This window comes from Lineus longissimus, chromosome 1 (genome assembly GCF_910592395.1).
Source record: "Lineus longissimus chromosome 1, tnLinLong1.2, whole genome shotgun sequence".
In the NCBI taxonomy this organism is placed as follows: Eukaryota; Metazoa; Nemertea; class Pilidiophora; order Heteronemertea; family Lineidae; genus Lineus; species Lineus longissimus.
Genome location: NC_088308.1, coordinates 15,175,200 through 15,194,431, shown reverse-complemented (window position 1 = coordinate 15,194,431; position 19,232 = coordinate 15,175,200). Strand labels below are relative to the sequence as shown.

The following is a 19,232-nucleotide window of genomic DNA, read 5'->3' as shown; positions in this document are numbered from 1 at the left end:
AAACTATTATGCGAACAAGCGTCACTGCAATCGTTCCATTTACTGGAAGCCCATCCACGGTAACAGGCGTTGATTTCACTGGAGTCCTGTCCGTTAAGGATGGTACAAGGGAGACAAACATACATTTGTCTGTTCACGTGTGCGATCATGCGCGCAATTCATCTAGAATTAGTGCTGGACATGTCGTCTGAAACATTTCTTAGAGCTTTCCGGAGATTCGTTGCCCGACGTTCGCTTCCAAGCAAAATGGTGTCTGATAATGGCTCTACTTATTTGGCAGCAGCAAATGAACTTGCAGAACTGTTTAAATCCCGTTCAGTCAAAAGGTACCTGGCAGACCGTGGAGTACACTGGATTAACATTCCACAACGTGCTCCCTGATGGGGTGGGTTTTTGGAGAGACTAAATAGGACTAACAAAAACGTCACTCAAAAAAGTGCTTGGTCGGGCCTTTGTGTCAGTCGATGAACTCAATATGCTGTTAATAGAAGTGGAAGCAGGCCTGAACGACCGCCCGCTGACATATATTTCTGAGGATGTTGATGTGTCACCACTGACACCATCCCACTTTCTGATGGGACATTCTATAACGGCATTGCCGTACGACGTGGATACGGGATGAACTTGATGATCCTACATTTGGCAAACCACAGGATTTACGAAACCGTAATATTCGTCTTGGAAAGATACAGACTGACTTCTGGAAAAGGTGGACTTCAGAATATCTTTCCTCTCTGCGCGAAAATGACCGTATCAGTGGCAAAGGTATTACACATAATATCGTATCAGTTGGCGACGTTGATCAGATTGAGAACTCTTCTGTCCCACGCACTAGATGGAATCTTGGGGTGATCACAAAGGTGTACCCCGGTTGCGACAGACTAATTAGATCTGTGGATTTAAAAACAAAATCTGGTCAACTGAACCGCCCGATCGCAAAACTGTACCCCCCGGAGGTGAACTCAACCATGTTCAATGCGCCAAATGACAACAAAACACCGACTAAAACCCCTGCCGGTCCAATTGCGCAAGACACTGACAATGATGCCCGCGATAATGCAAGGCCAAAGCGCAAATCTGCTCTGAAGGCTCAGAGCAAAATCAAAGACTGGGCAAATGACTTACTGCACACTTAATGTTGTGACGAACTGACACTCTAATTATGCGTTTCTTTTTGGAGAACTCTTGCAACTTTGTCGCATTTATAATCGTCATTCTTATAGACATTGGATTATCTTTTATATCATATTACTTCGTTAAACATCTCTCACTATTGCGTACACTACTTGAATTTGAATAATAGAATCTTTGGTCGTACTATCGTTAATATACTGTAGTTTCATGAAAATAACACCACTTCGGGATATTCAAGGCCCGGCCTCTTCTCTCGAGTCTATTCACCAGAGGTAACCAATGAGCGACTTCGCTGGCCCTTGTGATGGCTCAGCCGAGCTGTCACGGTTACGCTAAACCACTTATTACCGCAGCCCTATTGATTCGAAGTGTTGTGGGCCTACTGGTCGATGAGTGCGCATGTGGAATGACGTAAATGGTAAGGCCACTCGCCGACCGTTTATACAGGTTGTCTCATAAAACTGAAGCACCTTTTAGATTGACCCAAACCCCCCCAAACAAAAAAAGTCCTTATTGAAACTCTGAAGAAAAATCTACAAATGCTTTATTAGTAAAGCAAAGTGATATTCAGGCAATGATAGTAGTCACGAAATTCCGAAGAAAAACGAGGAGCTCATCCTCCAACCCTCCAACCCTCTTTTTTTATTTAGACTCCCTAGGCCTACGTGGGAGAAAACAGAATCGAAGTTTCTAGGATTTGTGGTTTTCTTGAGGAATTCTAGGGCCTCTTAGGCCTATAAATGAAGCCCCACTGAGGGTACCCACATTGCAGACAACCTGTGCGACAATGGATGCTGTAGAGCTGCTGAGAAAACGACGCCGGCGCTACACCGTGACAGAAAAACTTGCCTACCTGAGAGACCAGAAGGAGGCACTGGTGAACGGTACGGTGCGCAGTATGAGAGAGTTCGCCGCCCACTATAACATCCCCTGGGAGACGTTTAGAAGGTGGAATCTCGAGGACCTCGAGCAGAAGCAAGAAGAAGGGCATGGCCGGAAGAAGACGGTGATGGAGCCCCGTGATCCGTTATGGGCACAGGTTGAGGACCAGCTTTACCAATGGCTGCAGCAGATGAGAGAGCATCGCCTCGCAGTCTCCGTTCTCGACATTCAAGATAAGGCGTTGGTAGTGTGGCAAAGCTAGTGGAATGAGTTACCCCAAGATGTCAGAGAAAGGGATTCAGCATTGTCGCCCTCAGCTATGGGATTTCAACGCATCCATAGGCTGGGTGGAGTGCTTGATGAAGAGACGCCACGTGTCCCTACGGAAGGTGACCAAGAATACAACGACCGTCCCCGCTGATGCTGCTGCAAGGATCCAGACCTTCCGAGATGCGGTTACTGGGAGCATCGACCGTCTTGATATACAGATGCGGTTCTTCTTTAACATGGACCAAACCTTTGTCCTGTTTGATATGAGAACCATGTACACGGCCAACACCACGGGGGAGAAGGCCATAGACGTCTGATCATCCAGGTCCAATACTAAGTTGGGATGCACCGTCACCCTCTGCATCGCAGCCTCTGGAGCAAAGTTGCCGGCGCACATCACCTTCCCCAGAAGAGGTTTCGTCCGGGTGTTTGCAGCCCTCCAAGACAACCCACCAGCAGATGTAAAGATTACCCTATCGGAAACTGGTTGGATGAGGGAGGAAACGGCGCACAAGTGGTTAGATGAAGTCCTATCACCCTACATCACCGACAACGAGACCGACCAGTTCCTGTTAATCGTCGATCATTATCAGGTCCACCGGACAGAGAACTTCCGGACGAGAGTCCGCGACATGAGAGGCAGCCTGGATTACGTACCTGCTGGTTGCACATCCCTCGTACAACCGTTAGACGTTGCAGTCATGAAGTCCTTCAAATGTCACGTACGGCGACAATGGAAATCGAGGAAGAAGGACCACACGGACGAAAGAGGAGACTGCCCTCACATCGGCCTGAGAGAGACGTGACCAACATCATCAGAGATGCCTGGGATGGTGTTGATGAGGACGTTATCGTCAACTGATCATCGTTTCAACCAAGGCCAATCGAAGCTGGACCACATGCTATCTTGGGAGGAAGAAGAGGAGACTACCGTGGATGGACCAGAGTTCGTGAATGTAGTCGAGGAGGACATTGTGATGGACTTGAATTGACTGTGGGTGTTGTGAGTGATTGTGGGTACGATTCTGAAAGCTGGACAATCTAATAATGTGTATCTTTAGCTTTGAAAAAAAATTGAATCGGGATTTGCATCGTTCTTTTTTATTCCTTCACTGATCACTTCGGACAAGACTGTACATTTAGAGGGATGTTCGGTTTTGTCTCCAGATATGTGACGGACAACTTATCATTCTTACCAATTTCGCACTGCAAAGTATCTTTGAAAGCCAGAAGCTGGTAAGGGATGATAAGACCCGAAGACATGCTCCATTACCTCCCTGAGCAGTGCCTCACTTTGAAAGGGCAGGTCAGTCCCTAAAACCAGCAGAAGCCAATATGTCAGTTGGACTTTTTTCATGGACACCCTGTACACTATCAGCCATTAGCACTGGGACACCCTTTACACTACCAATGACGATTAGTTGAAAATGTTCTGGGACACTCAGTACAATGGCCGAAGACCCGATCCCATTATACCATTCATAGGAGAACTACGAATCGGTTTCAACAACCCAAACAATAAGGATTGGACTCAAAACTGAAGCATATTGGATATGAGGCCTGGACAACCCTCTCTGGAATGCCAGCCAATGATCGGCCTTCTCTACAGCTCTGTTCGCCACCCTATGAGTTAGGGGCGGCGACACCATCTGTTAATGAAGTGGTGTTATTTTCATGAAACTACAGTACTTATACATTTGACTTTGCTTTGAATTTCATTCGTTCACCATATTGTTGGTTTATCGAGTGAGACAAGTTGTACAACTTTGACTAAGGTCAAGTAATTATGACCGTACTTCAGTATAATCTTACTTCGATAGTTTAGTTACCATTAGCAATCGAATTTAAATTTGACTCAACTATCTACGCATTTAATATTTGATGCATTTACTTGTCTAATCTTGTGAACAGACTTGCAGATATTTGTGCTTCCTGCTTACAGTTAATCTTTGCATTAGCCATGTATTTCACTTGTTTGAATATTTAGACTAGGAACTTTAATCTGGTAGCTTTCTTCAAACTGGTACTTCGGATTATGGTATTAAATCACACAATGCAATCTTTCAATTATTTCTCGGACAACTGACCGGATATCTTTAGAATTTCTTGGCACACAGAAAACGCTGTTTCCCCTTTGATCTTTAAAGTGCAAAGTAACCTTGTTTGTACTGGGACTTAGAATGGTGATTACCTTATTTGCTACATATGGAACTTGTTTACAATGCATGCTTGAGTTAATTAACTTGTCGAATGAATCCTTAGAAGTTGTAAACTTAGTAATTGGATCCATTTATTTACTCCCACTTAACATGCTGGGTTTAACTTATTACTGCCTTTTTATCTTTGTCTTGAGTTGTCTTCATCCGGTTTATATGCTACTGTTCTGAGAATAACTTATGTCCACTTGACATTTCTCCCTTGATTGATTATCTTATTATTAGTTTAAATCCTTCGAATTTATTCTTTCCCTTGGGAGAATGTTGGGATCACCAACCGTGCAGCTTGACTTAGGCAGCTGGCCCACCTTATTTACATGACCTGTCAATCACAATGTCATTCAGGTCACTTAACCAATCAACATCTACTTCTTCATATGTCTAACCCAATCATCTTGTTGTATGCACTTTATATATTACTAGGTTGGTTTACAATAAATTAGAGTTAGTAAGAATATCAAGCCTTCGATATCTATGTGTTGTATCTATCTAATAGCAAAGCCACGTGCTAGAAGGCCCCGGACTCTCCTTTCCTGAATACCCAATGTGGAGGTGAAGTTGCCTGTCTTACTTGACCCCACAGGAATATTCGAGGATCAGTTGTGTGTAATCATGCTTTCCGGTCTCCATGAGTGTACACAAATGTGCATGAGTTGGTCAAAAGTGTCCCTTATTGGCTTATGGAGCGCCATGTGGTGGATTACTTGGCTATTAAAGAGCCATGTTTTTTTTTCTTGTTTTTTTTGGTGATTTTTAAAGGGTTAAATGTTCAAAATATTGTGACTCATGTACAAGATTCCCTGCACTGAAGGAGCTACGGCATAGTCACAATCAGTGTAATTCTAAACGGAGGAAGAAAGACGGCAATGGAGTGAATCAAAGTAATATTATAAAGTTCAAATCTAAATTTGTCAAAGCAGCGTTGACACTTGTATGGTTTAGTTTAGTAGTTTGGATTGTTATAATTTTATTTGCATGTCAGACTGAAGACTTTAGTGAAGACTTTAGAACATGATGATATTGTAAAGTAAACTTTTTAAGACATTACCGGTAATTTGCCGAGACACTTCCAAGAGAAATTTTGACGCCGAGCTCAAATTGCTACTTTGCACTGAATGGACTTATTTTACAATGACCTAATTTACAGTGTGCTTACTTAACAGTTTGGTAAATTTATTCTAAATTTAGGAGAGCCATGTAACTATGGCCAGTTTGTGTTTTATTCTGTGTGTACAGTTCCACTCAAAGGAAAATTTATTTGTACGGGTCAGCTTTAAGGGAAACTGATTTGAGCGCCACCTTACCTCGTGCTTTGCTTTGGCCGCCAATGATTGATATAAGGGAGAGAAATTTCCCAAGACAAAAAAGTTAAAAGTGTCCTAAGTGCCTTTTCTTCATGAGCTAAGGTTAAGATTTACGGGTATCACAGAGGTATATAACTTGAAATACTGTAGAACCCCGTATATTTTGTGATGTCGAGTCCCTTGGCCAGAGTTACGGTCTGTTTTTCATCCATAGTCCCGGTGGAAATCCACTGTCTTGTGAAAGACAGCTTTCAGACTCCGGTGTCTCGTTCAGATTGTCCCTAGAGCTGTTTCCTTACTTTTCAGTAAGATTTTAGGCCATGTGCATAATCTGTAAACCTCGAACATACTGTAGAGGTTGTTTTGATGTTAATTTGGCCATGTTTATCCGGTTTTTTAGACACAAATAAGGGCACAGGTGTGACCAAATGTTATGAGGTTAAGTTTGCTGACCCATGGCCAGGTGGCAGCACATACTGGACTTATCAATATTGTGAATTTAAGTCACTGCTTTGTTATGTAACTTTTGTTTTGTATTTACAGATTTTACGTGGACCTGATGGGTATCACTGTTGAATAAATATAAAGAACTGGTGAAATATATCCACGGCTTTGTAGAGTTTCTGAAGAGCTAGACAGACGATAAAGTCGCTACATTCAGTGAAAAAATGATTGGTAAACAGGGCAAATCTTTGTTCATTTCATGTCTCCGGATGATGCCTGGTCACTTTGGACACCCACAACTTTGGCAGGATTTTGCCACCGTTCTGGACTGGTTTAAGCTTGGTAGAATATTTATCCTACGTTCGGAAGGTTTTCTGTAGAATATGTCAATTGTTTAGTTATGTATCTGCCTAAAAGAAAGGTAAATTGGTACACCAGTCATGTTCAAAATTGTCTCTGTTAGTTTCTGTGGTTAACACCAGGTGGCGACATCGCACAGGGTTGACATTTCACTGGCTAGGAGTTGGTAGATTTGTGTGAAAAAATAGAAATCTTTCATCTTTCATATCTGTTGGGCTGATGTACAGTCAATGTTATATTACTCAGGTTACTCAAAATTTTGTATTAATTTGTATTTTGCAGAAAACCACTGTTCTTTGATCAATGAAATTGAGAATAAAAGGTATAAGACGTTGTGAAATTCATCTTCGACGAAGTGACTACATCTTCACCGCCCACAGTTTTGGTACCGTATGCCACATACTGAAGGAATTCTGGCTGGCCGATAAAGTCCAGGAAATAAAAAGGTGCTTTTTTACCTTTTATTTATAAATTGATGATTACATAATGTAGACAATAATGCATTAGTCGTACTTCCACCTATCGAATCCCCGTGTCTTTTACGCTTACACCTATGAATTGCCGTGTCTAAATAGACCCGGGTGTCAAATCCCTGTGTCTATTAGCCCCATCGAGCTCAATGGGGCTAATCGGGGGCTAATTTAGACCCGTGTTCAACACGGGTTTTTTGTTAGGTGGAATCTGAATAGACACAGCAATTGCAAGTTCTAAGATCTGGCGACAGATGGCGCAGTGTAGTTGCCTCGGTATTGCGCATGCGAAATTCCCCTCCAACGGGAAAGAAACACAGGAGAGCTCCCTACCTACAGCGCACCTGTCACCGGGGCTATTAACCATTATCTAACACCACTGATAGGTGTTAGTGCACAATGGGTTTTTTGACACACGGCAAAGACACGGGTCTTGAAAAAAAACGCGGGGTTTTATGATAGGTGGAACTACGACTGTTGTAACACATTACAATCACAATGATCATACATGTACAGACAACATTTGCGACAACCTTGCATTCCTGACGTTGTACTGGACTTGAGTATGGAACCCAACCGGCACCTTAAAGATGGTCCATGCCATTTCTTCCGACAAACTATGTCCCCCCCCTTGAAACTGAACCTGAAAATTACATAGACCTAGCTGATCAATCAAAAGATTAATAACCATCTGTTAGAAATAACAACCATTGCAAATGTACCATTCTGGTAGCCAATGGAGCATAGCATTGGGCTGTGTTACCTGTCAATCATGTTCTCAGCACACTCTTGGGACTGACTTCTTAATGTGTAAAACAGAGTATATCGTATATCCTGTCTTTAGTACCGGCCATTCCATAACACATAAACGTCACGAATCTTTATTGTCTGTTTTTTTTCAGTATATCATGACCAGGCCACTGGCCGAAACCATCGGCCACTAGCACGTCATTCGCACATAATATGCCCATGTACATGACGTACTGTGCACCTCACCTGCAGGAAAAGGGTCAATGTAACTGCCAGCTGTTTTCTGCACTGCTATCTTTTTATCAGGGCTATACCGGTAATTGCACCACCTTACTTTAAATATAACTGACAAATTATAAATTCAGAAATCACAAATTTCAATTCATTTAACAAACAGCATATTAACCTATTGAAGCAATCAGAAAAGATCACACAGAGAAAATAACAGTTTTTGAGTGGGAAGTTCTGTTGCTAAGTTTTGCATAAATGTCCTTGTTGCATTCCTGAACTACATCTGTCTGGCGTCAGCTATCATGGTTATTGTCCACTGGAATCTGCGACTTCCCAGTCACTATCTTCCACATGCTTTGAGCACTTCGTAGTAATCTCTGTGGCAGTGTGCACGGCTGAAGCTTTGACAGCAAGTGTCCAACATGTTTGATGTAATCTGTGTAGATGGTTAAGGATAATGTACTTTAATCCAACTTACCTCAATTTACTGCATTTAACAAGTTTTTAATGTATTATATTAATCTCACGTTGTTCATCTACTCTCAACCTCCCCTAACCCTCATTTGAGCTAAAACGTGTCATGCCAGAAACCATTTACACATGTAAACGGCTATCTGAGATGATCCAAGGGTGATTACGACTATCGTTGTTACTAAACATGGTGGGTAAAAAGCAACTGTTGAGATGGTCCCTTAAAGCTCTTAAATTTATAAACTAAATTATTTTGACTCTTGAGAAACTCCCCAGTCTGCAGACTTTTTCTGCCCGCAATGCTATAGGCTTAATTACTCGACACTGTTAACCATAATGGCAACATTCATACTACTGCGCGAATACACCAAGAGTTTTATGTCAAAATAAACAGCTTTAATTTTGTTGCAGAAAAAAATTCTTGAATCGCAGAAATATTCTGCCGCAAATATGTCCATCGTTAGGACTTCGTGGAATTTTTTCGCTGCACAATTTTTCTGTTCTACTGTTATTACATCCCCATACCTAACAAAGATGAAAAGCCCAGCATAAACAGTTAAAGGCCATATATCTAGGTTTGAAACATGCTTGATACTCATGAAATATGTTGAGGGTTAAAAAAACAAGATCCCAGACATTAAAAAAATTCTGATAATAAAGTCATTATTTAGTTATTTCAATTTTCAATTTTAAACTATTTGAATTTCCCACCACACACAACTTTAGATTAGTTCCACATGTGGCCGCTAGGGATTTGTTGATGACGTAGATCAGGCTATTCAGAACAAAGCAAGATGGCTTCCGCATACAGTTCAGAGAGTGAGAGCAGTGAATTTGAGGATGTTTTGGTCGATAGAGAAGGATATTTAAACGTTGAGCCGTACATGTTCGAGCCATAGATCATAATGAGAGTGATCATTCGGACGAAAGTGATGAGGAAGTGGAGGATGAACGTATAAATTTGTCTGTATTACCTTACTTTATTAAAAGGTATATCGTAGCTTTGAATTAGAAATACATTATGATAGTTTAAGTATTGTATAAATTGATGTATTTGATGCAATTTTCTGTAAAAAGAATCGAATTTGAAAAATTAATTAAGTTCTATAAATTTGCCTAAATTGTCTAGAAAACCTAATTGGACCATATTTGTGGGGTCTATGTTTTTTTTGGCATTGATCCTGTTTCCCCACTTCATGAATAAGCTCAAATAACACTTTCTAGATGTGAGATTTGACTTCTAAAATAAATGTAACCGGTTTTCCCAAAAAATTAAAATATTTAATTAAAATATTTTTGGAATACAATAAACTCATTTATCATGGGCAAAAGTATGCTTTCATACTTGAACATTGAAAATGTCAATGAAAAACAGACTTCATATATCAATTTTAAGAGCATTATATGTGTCCTCCCAAGTAAGGCAATAGCCTGAACTACATCACAACTTTGGTGAACCCGCCGCCTGGCTCTAACAAGCCAGTTGCTAGCCTGATTAGGTGATCTAGTTGTCAAACACCTGAAAGGCTATATCTTCAAAATGGATAGAGCAAATTGCATGGGGTTTTCTGTATTATATAAATTGTTAGGTGCACTTTTGAAATCGTCTTACAGCAGGAAATGGCAAAATACCTTGAGTTATGGCCTTTAATGACATAATACCCCAGAAACCAATAATGACATTTCTGACCTTGAAATGTAGCTCTAATTAAAAGTTCAGGTATCCTGTGGAGTATCTTGAGAAGTGTCCACAGATAAAACTAGAACTAAGAATTCACAAGAAGTAAATTCCATACTCCAGGAGCATTTATGGTGTGTAGTAGACATGGTACATTTTTGATCAGGAATAAGATCCGCGCTCCCACCTTAAATATATCAATTTGCACGGAGTGTCAAACAATCTATATTTCTTCAAGAAAACATGGTTTTATGGCTAATAAGCTTAGTTTATTGGAAAGAAATATTATTTTTTCAAAAACCACCTCTATTTTCTCCAAATAAACCAAGTTGTTTCAATAAAACCTATATTCTTTCCTAATAAACTAGGTTTATGTCCATCAAAGTGAAGTTTCAGAGAGAATACCAGCTATTCATTGCGGGCCTGGCCAATTAAGTTACTGAGTACACGTGCTTAAAGAGGTTGAATAGCGCCTCCAGAAGCAAGCAACAGCGCCACCCGTAGCAGAAATAAGAACTGCTTAGTGACGTCATGGTTTCCATATACGGCATCTCATTTGCATATTTTTACAACCTTATTTACTACGAGTTATAAATATGCCAGTAGCACGTGGATCATGCCGGGCGAGGCTGTCAGGTGTTTCCACTATGGGTTACATAATCGGCTACAAAGAGCCCAGTGTTCTAGTAAATGAAGTTAGCAATGATAGCGAAAGAATGTTAGTGTATGTTACGCAGTCAATAGCGATAGTAGTGAGTTGGAGAGAGGAGAAAATGGAAAATGGAGAGAATAGTAGTATGGATTTCGAGTCCCAAGAAGAAACTTTGCAAAGTTTTCATCAAACTGATAATCATATTCCTTCCTTCTCTGTCTCCAACAATTAAAAGTTGCTGCAGTCAGCCTGATGCGTTTATCCGCGAGCGAATCGACGAGACAAGCATTTTTCAAGCATCCGAATGGTACCTTACAGATCCGCAAGAGGCGCGTTACCGAAAATGTTGCAAAAATCAATAACGTGATCGTAAATATTGTCATATTTTTCAAAATGAGAGTATGTAAATGATACGCAGACGGTAAACCAATGAAAGGCCAGTATCTATTGAACCTTACAAGTGATTTGGGGGCCTTGAAACTCCTTATATTTATCAATGAAACCTTATTCCCGCCTAAGGTTTTGACCGGGCCGTCCAAAACTCCCCATTTTTTGGCGGGCCATTCCCTTTAACTGGCCCTGGCAGGCCTAGTGGAAAATGCATAGGAAATATCACTAAAGTTGGCTCTTCAGGCAGGTCTTAAAATAATCCTGACTCCCAACTTCTGACACAATTCTATATATGTCAAGGTATTTGCAGACAAAAAATGGAGCGATTTGGATGGAAATTAGATGTAACCATCTATAGGTTGAAAATGTTGGTCAATATGTAATGCTTAGCTGATAGCCTGTAGTGAAAATTCTTAAGAAATCGTGATTTGGGGGCTTTTCTAGCTGCGCTAGCCCTGAAACTACTCATTTGATATGAATTCCCGACTTCAGACATGGGTGATAGTACTCTTGGCATTATATTCTCAAGATTTCAGCTTTATTGGATAAAAAAACCATGTTGCCATAGGGGGGGGGGGGTTCCCACAAATATGCGAAAAATATTCCTTTTCAATTAGAATAGATTAAAATTTAGCAAACTGTCAATGAGTAACCACTTGTGTAAATCATTTGTGAAGTTTTCGTAAATTTTGGTTCATTTATTTGACCCATAATTATCAAAAACCTTACATTTTATTGTCTGTCATGAATCACTGTACAGGACACAATAGTTGCGGTTCCACTACAGCCAAGTGCGGACTACATCCGAATTAGTTGTGCTTCCAATACAGCTAATCCGGACTACACAAGTCCGGATCTCACTAAGAGCGGTCTTATCAAGTTTGGATAGGACAAGCGGATTTATAGCCGAACTTAGAATAGACCCGGATCTAAAGCAGAAATTACCTGTAATGGAACCGCGTTAGTCCGGATTATGATCAAGTTACTAAGTACAGCTACAGGTGGTGTGTCAATGTGAACGTATTGCGCATAAGTGGAAGTGTTGGTTGTGTCAAAACAAACACGCGGGATTTCAGTCAATTCTAATTCGTTGTTATTTCATAATTCAATTCTTGATTTAAGTAAATTCTAGTGCTTTATCGTAACTATGGCTCACTGTTCATGGACAGAGGTGGAAACCCTCGCTATTCTTACCATTTGGGAGCGTGAGGACATTCAGGCCCAACTAAATGGGACCTGTAAGGCCGAAGTTACATAGACCTCATTCGTTCATTTACCACGAGTCACTTTCCGGGTTTTTCTTTCATTCCTCGGTGAATGCACGCCACAAGGCCGTGCTTTTACAGGGGAACGAAAGCAAAAGGGGAAAATGAGTCCTGGGAAATGAACGAATGAGGTCTATGTAACTTCGGCCTAAAGACACGAAAGTGTAGCTTAAATAGCAAAAGAATTGACTGAACTTGGTCATCCAAAGACCTAACGCGCATAGCGTGGCACCGCTTGTTGCCGTACTTGTTAACTTACCATAGTTTTCACACCGAAATGTCCATTTATTCAATAAAACTTGGTTTATCAACAACCAAGTGTATCTTAAAAAAACTAGTTTATGTCTAATAGTCGGTGTAGTCGAACTGCACCACCTTCGTTAGTCCGGACTAAGCGAAGTTCGGACCTCATGCGGATCCGATAGAAACGGATCTAAACCCTGTAGTGGAACCACAACTTTAATTGCCCGGTTAATTCACACCTCTCCCATCTCAAACAATAGGGATGATTGTGTCACCCTCTATTCAAAACAGAGTGTGCTAGGCCTGCCATTGCTGGAAAATGACCAGGTTTTATGCCCTTATTTTATTAGACATAAACTTGTTTTTTTAAGATACACTTGGTTGTTGATAAACCAAGTTTTATTGAATAAATGGACATTTCGGTGTGAAAACTTACATCTTTGGCGATAAAATACAGATTTTGTGTTGAATGAAACGGCCAGGGGCCATTGTGCTCACCGTATAGATATTTGGTGCTTTGTAATTCATCCAGATTAAGAAACATTGTACATGTATAGTATACAGGTCAAACCAAAGTCGGTATGACATGTGATGTATCGTTGCTTGGAGTAAGTACCATAAGAATATCATCAAAAACAAGTCAATAATAAACGAGATATTGCACTTTTTACCTAGTTTAGTTTTGGTCTCCTGGTGGCCAAGTTGAGTACCAGATCAGATCGAAATTCGGTGTCCGAGGTTACATGACGTAGGGAGTCATGTGTATCAAATTTCAAGTTCAAAGCTTTAGTGGTTAAGAAACGTGCCATAGTTACAATCAAACGACAAATTTACGCCATTTGACCTCTGTGACCTTGAAAAGCAGGTCAGATCAAAAACTCATATGATATGTGATGTATCCTTGCTAGGAGAACCTACCATAAAAATGTTATTGAAAACGAATCACTAAAAATAAGCAAGATATTGCACTTCTTACTTTTTCCATTATGGCCCCCTGGTGGCCGAATAAAAAATCAGATCGAGCCAAAATTCGGCATCAGAGGTTATCTGATGTAGGGGGTTATATGCACCAAGTTTCAAGTTCATAGCTTTACTGGTTAAGAAACATGCCATAGTTTACACTCTAATGGCCAATTTACGCCATATGACCTCTGTGACCTTGAAAAGTACGTCAAATTGAAAACCCGTAAGATATGTGATGTACTCTTCCTATGGGTACCTACCATAAAAATTTTATCGAAAACAAGTCACAAGCGAGATATCACACTTTTTAGATTTCCACTTTTGGCCCCCTGGTGGCAAAGTTGAGAATCAGATCAAACTGAAATTCAGCACCAGAGGCTATGTGATATAGGGGGTTATATGTACCAAGTTTCAAGTTCATAGCTTTAGTGGTTAAGAAACGTGCCATAGTTTACACTCTAACGGCCAATTTACGCCATATGACCTCTGTGACCTTGAAAAGTAGGTCAAATTAAAAACCCGTATGATATAAGATGTATATTTGCTATGAGTACCTACAACAAAAGTTTCATCGAAAACAAGTCACTAATAAGCGCGATATCACACTTTTTAGATATCGACATTTGGCCCCCTGGTGGCCAAGTTGAGAATCAGATCGGACCGAAATTCAGTGTCAGAGATCACCTGACCTAGGGGGTGCTGTGTACAAAGTTTTAAGTTCATAAGCCTAGCGGTTAAAAAACGTGCCACTGTTTTTGAACTAGGATACGACGGACGACGACGACGACGACGACGACGACGACGACGACGGACGACGACGGACGACGGACACTGCGGTATCGTATAGACTCCCCTACGGTGAGCCAAAAATGAAATGGCAAGGGCCATTGTGCTCACCTCATGTGGAGGAAAGATGGATAAAGAGCATGGTATTGTGTCATGTAGTGTTAGATTTGATGTAGGTCCAAGCAATTACAATTTCCCCAAAATGGCCAATTTACAGTACATTCGACCTCTGTGACCTTGAAAAGTAGGTCAAATCAAAGAAGACCCGGGTGACACATTGAATGGTTGTTAGAATTAGATGTACCTATGATATGGAAAGGCGCCACCTATAAATGCTTTTCATTCATTCATTCATTCATATAAAATTGGTGCCAATCGGGCAAGTCATTACTAGGAATAATGGCATTTTGAAGAACTTAGGATTTGGCCCCCTCCCTGGAGGCCAAACGGCAAATCAGATCGCACCAAACTTCGGTACCTGAGATCACCTGACCAAGGGGTACATGTGTACTTAATTTCTGATCAATAGTCATTGCAGTTAAGAAACGTGCCATAGTTACGGCCTGACGGCGAATTTATGCCATTTGACCTCTGTGACCTTGACAAGAAGGCCAAATTAAAAACCTGTGTCACATATACTGTATGGTGGTTAGATGTACCCATGATATCAAATTGGTGGCAATCGGGCAAGAAGTTGAGGAAAAATCAAATTTTTAAGGTTTTTGGATTTTGCCCCCTGGTGGTCAAGTGGTGAATCATATTGGACCAAACTTTGGTCCCTGAGATCACCTGACTAAGGGGTAAATGTGTACCAAATTTGGTATCAATAGTCATTGCAGTTTTGAAACGTGCCATCGTTACATCCTTACGGCCAATTTACACCATTTGACCTCTGTGACCTTGAAAAGGAGGTCAAATCAAAAACCCGGAGGATATATGATGCACCTTTGCTAGAAGTAAGGGAGATATTGCATATTTTCACTTTTAACGTTTGGCCCCCTGGTGGCCAAACCATAAAACGAATCGGACCGAAACTTGGTCTCCAAGGTGTCATTACATAAGGGTACATGTGTACCAAGTTTCAACTCAATAGCTCTAACAGTTACGAAACGTGCCCTGCTAACGGACGACGGACGACGACGACGGACGACGGACGCCACGGTATGGGATAAGCTCACCTCTGCTAAGAGGTGAGCTAACCAGTATTTTTATCATGAAATATAGATTTCTGGAAAAATCTTACTTTATGAGGAAAGAATATTGTTTTTTACAGATGAACTTACATTTTTTCAAACAACCTGGTTTATTAGAAAAAAAATATAGGTTGTTTTAAAAAAAACAATATTTCTTTCAAATAAATTTAGTTTATTAGCCATAAAACCAAGTTTTATTGAAGAAATATAGGTTGTTTCAATAACTCATGAGGAAACCAGCCCTGTAAAAATTCTCTCCTAACCATCCCCCACCAACTAATGGAAAATGCCTTAGATGCCGGGGATGGATATTTGATGAGGGGAGAGTTTCTGAGGAATAGTTTATTGACTTTAGCTCTCAGCTTATCTGTGCCAGGTAACCTCCTGCTGAGTTGCCCGACCAAAAGCTGAGGTCAACATATGTTGTTACATAACCGATCTTGCTATCACATCCTGGTTGCCTTGTAGTCGACCAAATTACTGCTAATTTTGCCTCATCACAGTAAATTAGTCCTCATCATGCTGATATTTGGGAGAAAGTTGTGTGTCTTAGGGAAGTCAGAAGTATAATATGTCTCCTGACCGCGAGTAAAATTTCAGTTAGCTATGGATATGAACGAATCAAGTAAAGCAAAGCCCAGACAGCGTGTCCAAGCTGTGGACCAACTTGGTAGATGGGAGGATGCCCGTATAGTGCGCATCACAGAAAAAGGGTACTTCGTCCACTTCCTAGGCTGGTCAAATGAATGGGACCTCGGCGTTAGTGCAATAGAAGTTCGTGCCCCCTTAACTCTTTGGACTGCAGGTATGTTTATATAATTAATATTCTTCTCTCAATTTGATTTCGATTTCCCATCTCAGTGCCCCAGTGTTTGATAGGCCTACAAATCTAATGGAGTTGTAATACAACCACACCCATTGATGATACACCGCGCCTAAATAGGATAAACTATAGCTGCCTAAGTTTATCATTCTCTCTGGACTTGAATCAATGAATATGGACAAACAGTTCAGTCTTGGAAATTAATGTGTCCTTTTTTACAGACTAAGGCCTATGGCATGTAACGAAGATTGTCCTTCAGATGACTTTACTGACTGACTATTCAGTCCATTAGAAAATTAGATGAACTGCATCAATAATATCATAACATTCTCTATTAATAATGATGTCCTCCGTATGAGCGTAACATAAAAGACTGATTTCTTTTGGCGATAGCATTAGTGAAATAGTTAGGCCTACCAGTGTTGAAAGTATGACCTACCTGAGAATAGGGTATCTGAATGGTTTTCTCAAAGCATTTGATTTTGCCAAGTCTTTTCATTGAGGGAATTGTTTCCCGAGTGGTAGGCCTACATTCTGCATTTTTAACTATCTATGGCCTATGGTCACTTTGCTCTTGGCCTACGCTCCCTGGAAAGAGCAGACCCAGAGACCAGTCAAGGGTTAAAATTCGCGACGCTATCTGCCAGATATAGCATCGCGAGGGTTAAAATTCGCGATGCTATCTGCCAGATAGCATCGTGAATTTTAACCCTTGACTGGTCTTGATGACATTCTGTGCCCGAGTTTTATCTTGTGAAAGATGTTTTCTACTAAAGACAACTATGCCCAATATGGTTGCCATCTGCAGATTCTAATAAACTGCTGTTGCCATGCATAGATGGGCTTTTGGATGGAAATTACTGTTCACGTATTATCAACAGTTAAGCCATCTTGACCATGCAATCAAGTGTTAACAATCGCATGCCATGGACTTGCTCATATGAACACTTTAAAAACGTCTGATTCTTTCAAAATAACTTGGAGATTTTAAACTCAATGAGCAGGATAGGCCTAACCCCTCTGCTATCAGTGAGGAGGCTAGCCTTGGCCAGCTGGCAACTTTTTCGAAGCTTGAGCGTGGGACCACAGCTTACGTGAAAGGAGAGGACATCTTTCCTCATCCAGTGACTGTCTTCACTGTGGATAGATTCAAAAGGGAATTTACTGTAAAGGAAGAGGACACTGATCAGTTTCAAAAGTTTGGAGTGTCTGCCCTGTGTGTACCCGATGCCAATAAAGGTAATTACATTGATTTAGAGTCAGTCTGATATTTAAGCTGAATAAAATGATGTGAACAACTGTGTTATGCCAAAGGTTACAATGAAGTGAAATGCAATCCAAAATGAGTTGCTGATTCCCGGATGCTGCTGAAATCAATAATATCTGTTGTGTTATTGGATTTTCATCTTCATTAAGATCCTCAGATTTGTTGTGTATTATATCACGTATTCATTTTGTTTCATTACTAACCCCACTCTGTCCAAGCAGGATCAAGCTCAAGCCCAGGGCAGAATGCCAGGACCCATGTGGTGCAGTACATGCAGCCTAGTGCTGTTCAATTTGGTTGTACTATACTTATTATTCTTTTCATTGTCTTGTTTCAGAGCGAAAGATCAGAAAGAAGCACCATAGGCATACTGTTTCACAACAACCAAGAGATGCAGTGGCCAGTACAGATGTGCCTGTCCACTTGGCAAATTGCGACAATGGAGAGAATGGTATTGGCACACCCCCAGCAGTTGCCCCTTGTAAACTTCTTGTGGCAGTGGATGCGAAAGGGACAGTTTTCCGGATTGGGGATGCAGCTATCCTTATTCGCACCATCACCAGCAGAGTGGATGGATCACTGATTATTGAAGGCGCTCTAATCGAAGAGGACTCCCTTTTTCTGGATGTGACGGTGTCATTGGCATCAGCAAAGGTGGTGGCGGCGAGAAAAAATGACCTGTTTCGCAATGAAGCAATGTCAGTTATCAAAGATTCAATTGAGACGTGCCGAATGCAGAATGATTCAGCTAAACAAAGGTTACGTTTCGGCGGCACCAACTCGCTGCTGCCATCAAATTGGATCTAATACAATGTGGGCTCCGCAGCAGGAGCAGAAATCGAAAAACAGACCTAGGCCCATGTCAGTTTGACATGGACCTAGATATTTTACATCTTGGGGTCCACTCTGGACCAGCAAGATTTTCCTACAAGAAGGGCAACCTTCTGGCATTGGATTCCCTATTAGGAATCTCATGGGATGTGCTTGTGCAAGGCGATAAATTTCGTTTTGTCACTAACTTGTCCTTCAAAATGAATGAGGACTTTATCCTGCCAGCGGGTGCCAGCTTTGCAAATTCTAAGGGACCACTCCCAGCTGAGGACTATAGGTTCAAAATCATGGAGACAGAAATAAAAGACTCCACAGGAAAAATCAGAGAGGACGATGATGATCTTGTTGATTCAAGTTAAGGACACTCTTAGGATTACTTGTTAAGTGTTATTCATTTGTAACGTATATTTCCATGGGATCTTCTACAGTTAAGGTGGAGATAATAATCTGGTATGACAGGACTGTGCTGCTTATAGGTAGGATTAAGTTTTTTTACGGAATGTGTGTCTCTGGTAATTCTACTGATGAATATTTTTTTTGTAAAGTGTGGTTATAGTGAAACTCGACAGTCTTTTCATGACTATGTTATTTTCCAGAATATCTTATGGT

At 40.9% G+C, this 19,232-nt stretch overlaps 1 protein-coding gene across 1 annotated transcript in view; it reads right to left on the bottom strand.

Annotated features, from left to right (window-relative positions):
- Positions 1-7,057: 7,057 nt before the first annotated feature.
- Positions 7,058-19,232, bottom strand: part of LOC135488719 (N-alpha-acetyltransferase 60-like) — a 133,377-nt gene continuing 121,202 nt past the window's right edge. The window contains exon 6 of the mRNA XM_064773443.1: positions 7,058-8,499. Coding sequence (XP_064629513.1) covers positions 8,355-8,499 — 145 coding nt within the window. The 3' untranslated portion in view covers positions 7,058-8,354. The remainder of the gene's footprint in view (positions 8,500-19,232) is intronic.